Source organism: Archocentrus centrarchus, chromosome 19, assembly GCF_007364275.1.
Source record: "Archocentrus centrarchus isolate MPI-CPG fArcCen1 chromosome 19, fArcCen1, whole genome shotgun sequence".
Classification (NCBI taxonomy): domain Eukaryota; kingdom Metazoa; phylum Chordata; class Actinopteri; order Cichliformes; family Cichlidae; genus Archocentrus; species Archocentrus centrarchus.
This window is the reverse complement of record NC_044364.1, coordinates 3734264-3740491: the sequence shown is the minus strand read 5'-3', so window position 1 is coordinate 3740491 and position 6228 is coordinate 3734264. Positions and strand designations below refer to the sequence as shown.

The following is a 6228-nucleotide window of genomic DNA, read 5'->3' as shown; positions in this document are numbered from 1 at the left end:
AAAAAGAGCATGGTTGTCAGGAGGCGGCAAAAATATCAACAAAATAATTCCCAAACACATCATCTTTAAATCCCTTAATGTTTTTAAATGCTGAAATTACAAATATCTATCCCAGCTGTCATTTATTTGTGTCTAAATTAAATTAAGAGTAAACATGGATGCAGGAGTGTAAGTGAACAAGAGTGCAGTTTCTCCGTGACTGCACCCTGTGATTCCTGAAAGCTATTATAGTTTGTCTGCAACTGCTGTCTGTGTACAAGCTTAAAAAAGGCCTTTACTTGCTTGACATTTTAAAAGTGGGATCATATTTGTGCAGTTTGGTATCTGGCTGTAACGGCGAGTCGTAGCAGAACAGGGAGAAACCTCGCTGACGATCCTTGAATCCCACAGGAGGGAAAACGGTCACCGAGTGGCTCTCTGCATTTCTAAAAACATGTTCCAGTTTTGCTTTTGACAGAGGTCACATCAGGCCGCACAGGGCCAACAGTCAGACATGACTGGCGTACAGCAAGTGCTCCATTTCCTTATTAGAAAACCCAGAGCGGAGTGAATACTCTTCTGAAATGTTCCCAGGGTGCACTGCAGCAGAATAACACTGCACTGAGACCCATTTTCCTGGGGTTACTTACAGCAATCACACCTGGGAGGTTTGAAGCATAGACTGTATATAAAAGAGGGATGTAGCTACTGTGACATCACCCATTGATTTTGAACTGCAAATTTTGAAGCCTCAGCATTAGTGTTTGGATCACTTCAGTTTGTATTTGTGAGCGAGAAGTGACCATATTTGGGGGGAAAAGCACTAAATTATCAGCAAATATTAATAATTGGTTAGCAAGCTGCTTCCAAAAACTGTACAGGTTAATGCACTGACTCACCAAAACTGCTTATTTAATGTTAACAGACTAATAAAATAGAATTTCACCAAAACTGAAGCACAGACTTCTTGGATGGTTTGTACCACACAGCAATCCATCCAAGCCTAATTCAAGTGTCCAGATGAATGAGTTATATAAAAATAAAATACAGTTGTTATGATCCATAGAGGCCAAAACATTTTCTTTAACCAGGCTCTAAACATGCTTTTTAAGAGAGTAAAATTTATCATTTTAATATAGAAATCTATGGGGATTGACTCACTCTTGGAGTCAGTCTCAAGTGGCCACTTAAGGAACTGCAGTTTTTCCACATTACCGTTTACTGGTTTTTTTAGCTCTGGTTGTTGCGTCTTGGCAGAAGTGAATGAACAGTTGTCAAGATAAGTGAGAGACACATGCAGAGACTCGATTTATTAGATGGTAGCATTTTTTGCTTCTGAACATCGACAATTGTATTGAAAACAGGTTGTGATGTCACAAAGTTGCACTTGTAAGTGTTAAATATAATGAGATAGAGAAGCAGCTGCAGCCCATCATCTAACCAGTTACAGCAGCAGTTCAGAAAGAACTCGTGCTCGACACACTGCTGATGATTTGGAGGTGGCAGCAGAAGATATATTTTTTATATATATATATAATTTCATTAAATTTTAACTGCAATACTTGTTACTGCAAACAGAAATACAAAGTTTGATTAATCTGTAACATTTTTTTTTTTTTTATGCATGCCATGTTTTAAGCAACAAACAAATGTCTCCAGAGTGGAGCATAAAAATATTATCTTCCTGTGAAGAACCACAGCTTTTTGGTCTTATAAGCCAAGCAGATGGTTGGACAGTCGGCGACTACACCACAGCTGTTTGTGTTACTGTTAGAAAGAGCTCTGAGGCTGACTTTAAAGAAAAAAAAACAGTCAATATTTCTTCATTATAGCGATTGCAATATGGAGCCTGATGAATTTTTTACGTTCATGTCATTAAACAAAAGCAAAGCAACAAAAAAAAAATCAAAAAGCATGTTTCATAAGCAAAAATATGGAGCGAAGCATAATGATGTATTTCATGTTAAAGTGTGTTTTTTCAGTGATGCTTCCTGCACTCAAGGGAAACCTGAACATCCTGCTGTTACTTCGCTTTAATTCGCTGTTTTCACAACTGGGTCTATCTGTATAAAAATCTGAAAAAAATCAAAAATTAACATTCCCAACTGACTCCTTCAGAATCAGATGATTTTTATAGTATGAAGATGAGCCAGCTATCAAAATGTAGGTAATGAGGAGTCCTTTAAAAAAACGACAATTTTTGACAGGCTTATGTAGTTCAGGGGCAAAGGTCAAATTTGTCATGGTCTTATTAAACATAGTAAAAATGATTCAGTATAAAAGATGGGCGTAGCCACCGAGAGGTCAAAAACTAGCTCGTGAAGTCCCCTTAAGAAGCCTCGAGAAGCCCTGTGTGATGAGGGGAGGGGCAGCAGGTCGTTAGCCAGTGATCACGCCCTGGATAATCCTCCTTTGTGACTCTTAGAATCACCAAAAAGGACTTAATATTTTTAAATGTGATCCCAAATGAGTGATGAGTTTATAAAATTATCAGGAAAGTGATTAAAAGTGTTTAATGAGGTCGGGGCTGAGGGCCTTTTCCTTATCGATTTTGCACCCTGGTGGTCAGTGAAGTATTTTCAAACCCATCTTTTATACTGCTGAAAGACTGACTGATTCATTTTCATGGACTGACCACATTTCAGTTACAAGTACTTTGTTGCATATTGTGATGTATTTGCAGCAATCTTTTTTTTTTTTTTTTTTTTTTCCCTTCTCCCAACAAAAATTCAGTAAACCGACAACCTTCTCTAATGTGTCAGGGACACATTTATGAATTCCAGTTTCCTTGCAAGACACTTTTCTTTAAGTGAGCCCAGATAACGTCATCCCACCGCTGCCTCTTCCTGGACCTTCATGCCGTAGGTTTGGAAGCTCGGCTCGGTCCAGCAAGGCCCCCCGTATTGGTTTTGGGCTCTTTGGAGGACAGCTTGCTGGTAGAACAAGGAAGAGTCTCTGAGCGGCCTGCTCGTGGCCTGGCCTCGCATGTTCATGTCGGGGAAACAGTGGACGCACACGCAGGTCTCTGTTGGCAGGGAGTCATCTGATGGCTCGAGGTTAACGGAGCAGCTTGGAGATGTTAGAAGATCTGTAAATGAAGAATTCAGACCCTTTTTAAACTGCTCAGTGTTTCCAGGGGCTTTTTGGGTCATTCCACACTAACCTTTAGAGATTTTTCCCAGTTGTTTAGCTGGGAAGACGGTCTCCTTGACTGGCCTGCCCTCACTCTTCTTCTTGGATTTATTGCCCTGTGTGGATCCTGGGGTAGAGGTTTTAGCCTTGCCTCCCCTAAGAAAGGCTACAAGGGCTAGAAACAAGCTAGAAAGCAGCAGCGCCAGGCACACAGCCAGCACTGAGTAGATGATGAGATCAGAGTCTTTCAGTGTGGAGGGTCCCACGGTAAATTCAGCTAGGAAAGAAAGAGGGCAGATCTTATGACTGGCTGCTTCTAGATACAAAGGGCAAAGGTCACTGAGGGGTCAGTACTCACTCTGGCACTGCACGTTGCATTCTGGTGGATGCGTGCCACAGATGTCTTTGCACGCTATACATTTGTTTAGCAGCTTATCGTAGTAGTGGCCAGGCTGAATCTTACAATTTACAGCCTCTGACGTAGGAGGACACATCATCATGTGAAAGCAGACAGGAGAAGCAGAAGACACGATAAACTGAACTGTGTGTTTAAGGGTATTTCTGTAATAATTTTTGCTGTTATGGTGAATTAGCTACGTAGTTACTTAGTTACATGCATACTTGATTATTTAATTCTAGCTAGATTTCAAATCACAATCTCTGGAAGCTTGCATTAAAAACACCCTCATAAATCTGCCCATGTGTCTGTGAATGCACGTGTGTTCTCACCACAGAAATTTCTGCATGTGCTGATTAAATGTGGTTTCTGACATGTCCCCTGACAGTCCATACACCCCACCAAGGCATCCCGGTACTGACCTTCAGCGCAGCTTCCACCCATCAGCACTGAAAACCCTCACACTGACACACACACACACACAAGGACAACAAAAAAAATCATCTTATTTTCTTTCTTTAAAGCTCTATTCGACTATACTGTCTGTTACTGCTGTTCTGTTATGATACCATGTGAAAACTAAAATATATGTGGGGCACATGTCTTTATAGCCAAATGTTTGCCAGCTGGAGGCACAGTTCGGTTTAGGTGGTCTGGTATTCACCGCTGAGGAGAGAAATTCTTGATTTTGAAATCTTTAATCTTTTATTTTGAAGGCACAACATAGCATCATGTCACTGCGAGAGGGAAAAAAGAAACATTTTGGCTCTTTTGCCTAGGCCAGTGTTTTTTAACCCTTTGTGTGCTCCTGCACATGTTTGGCCAATTATTGAATGCAGGGCTGTGAAGAGCAACAGGACACTGTGCTGTCATTGAGGCACACAGCTTGTGAGAGGCGAGAGGTATCACTTTTATTTATTTCTGTTGATTATTATTTTTATTTATTAGATTTTATTTTTGGTGGCCAAACAGAGTTTCAGACTGAATAGACATATTTTAATGGCTGTTTTTTTTGTTTGTTTGTTTGTTTTAACTTAAGGTTGATATTACAAAGTGATTAATTTGTTCATTACATTACCTGTGAGGGTTCTTTAGTGTCAGAACGTTCTTTAATTAAAGAACCACTTCTGTTGCCAGTCAACCTACATAAATGCATTTTTGACCAGTATTAAATGTTTTTGACCAATAAAACATATCAAACTTTGCACTTGTGTGCGCTACTAAATTATTTTTGTGCTACTGAAATATTTAGCTTGCTAGTACCAGTGCGGCCATCTGATAAAGAAGGCGTGCAGCCCTGGAATGGCATGGTCATTATGCTTGATAAAAGACTCAAGCCATTGTGTTTAGTGGTGTGCCCACGTCTACGAGTATAAAACATATACATATGTAAATTATACATGCAATAATATAGGTGTGCACAACCCTATTTTTCCAAGCAACATTTGAAAAAGGAAGAAAGTAAAAAGATCAATTGCTCCGAGTATTTACGGATCTCTCAGGTTTCCTACGCCCTTGCTTTCAGACATCATTTACTTTTTTCTCACTTTTCGATGCTCCAGCGAGCACTGAGTCAATCAAGTGCGAAAAGCGCTCAGATCCACACCTCCTCCGCCCTGCACCGCTTTCACGGAGAGTGGCGCGACTGATTCTCGAGTATGAGCGTCACACCCCAGTGAGCAGCGCTCTGTGTCTGATTCAGAATTAATGTACAATATGTTCCCTCTCTAAGTGTCATAAACACGTGTGTCTGCGGTGGCTAATTTCAGGAGTACCAGCACTTTTTAAACGTATTTGGGCATTTTTGTGTTTACTTAGGGAGGTTTGTTGTTATTGTTGTTGTTTTGATGTTTATAATCTGTAGAAGGAAGCAAACTGCATTTAAACCAATATGAAAACTCAGCGAGCCTTCTAACAATCTGTTCTTGGCTTATTACTAAGATGCTCATTAGGAACAGCGCTGGTTAAATGGATTTGACTTAGAAAAAAAACTAAAACTTTATTTTACCAGGTAAAATGTTTGAGAACCAGTTTTCATTTACAAACATGACCTGGCTGACTCTCACCTGCGCTACAAATACTAAGAAAACACGTCCATTCTCCTGCGGTCTCTGCTATAGGCGGTTAATAATGAGTGTAGAGATCACTTACCAAGTGAGATGAAGACGCAGAGGGAGAATCCTTGATTTGAAGATGAGTGTGAGACAGGTCTGTACTTCAGCATGGAAGCTAATTTAAATATAAAACTTGGTGCCTGATTTGGGACTTCCCCCCCCTGTGCATGAGGAGGATCCTCCCACCCAAAAACACACACACACACACACACACACACACACACACACGGAGGTCAAACTGCAGTCACTTTCCCTTGGTCTGTATTTTTTACGAGGCTGAACAAAGCCCATGCGGTAAACAGGATGTTTGATACTGAGGGTCCTCTTGACCATGTGTGACCACAGTCACCAGCTCTCAACCAAGAGAGCACCCCTGGGATGTGGGGGAAAGACAGATTTACATCGTGGATGTGCAGCTGATAAATCTGCAGCAGATGTGACCCGATGGTGTCAATATGGACCCAAATCTCCGAGGAGCGTTTCCAGCACATGATACGTAGAATTAAAGCAGTTCTGAAGGTGAAGGGGGATGTCAAACATAGGCCTCGGGGGGCACACTCGGCCCAGCAAAGACTCTAATCCGGCCCAATGGACAGCTTTGGAAAA

General features: G+C 41.0%; 1 protein-coding gene across 2 annotated transcripts; it reads right to left on the bottom strand.

Moving 5' to 3' along the window:
• Nucleotides 1-1288: 1288 nt before the first annotated feature.
• Nucleotides 1289-5753, bottom strand: tnfrsf13b (TNF receptor superfamily member 13B). Of its 2 annotated transcripts, none has more exons than XM_030755595.1 (5): nucleotides 5660-5753; nucleotides 3841-3972; nucleotides 3470-3586; nucleotides 3143-3388; nucleotides 1289-3067 (listed from the first exon to the last, which is right to left on the bottom strand). In XM_030755595.1, the coding sequence occupies exons 2-5, from the start codon at nucleotides 3950-3952 to the stop codon at nucleotides 2805-2807; spliced, it is 738 nt and encodes a 245-aa protein (XP_030611455.1). In that variant the 5' UTR covers nucleotides 3953-3972; nucleotides 5660-5753; the 3' UTR covers nucleotides 1289-2804. The 2 variants fall into 2 exon arrangements, with proteins under 2 accessions (XP_030611455.1, XP_030611456.1); XM_030755596.1 differs by having other exon boundaries at nucleotides 3931-3972; nucleotides 5660-5687.
• Between the last annotated feature and the right edge of the window lie 475 nt (nucleotides 5754-6228).

Bases quoted from the DNA above. Each gene is read 5' to 3' on its own strand.
- tnfrsf13b (XM_030755595.1), bottom strand. From the start codon at position 3,952: ATGGGTGGAAGCTGCGCTGAAGGTCAGTACCGGGATGCCTTGGTGGGG. The intron at 3,587-3,840 runs GTGAGAACACAC...CTCCTACGTCAG, and splicing joins CACATGCAGAAATTTCTGTG to AGGCTGTAAATTGTAAGATT. The intron at 3,068-3,142 runs GTTAGTGTGGAA...CTTCATTTACAG, and splicing joins ACTGGGAAAAATCTCTAAAG to ATCTTCTAACATCTCCAAGC.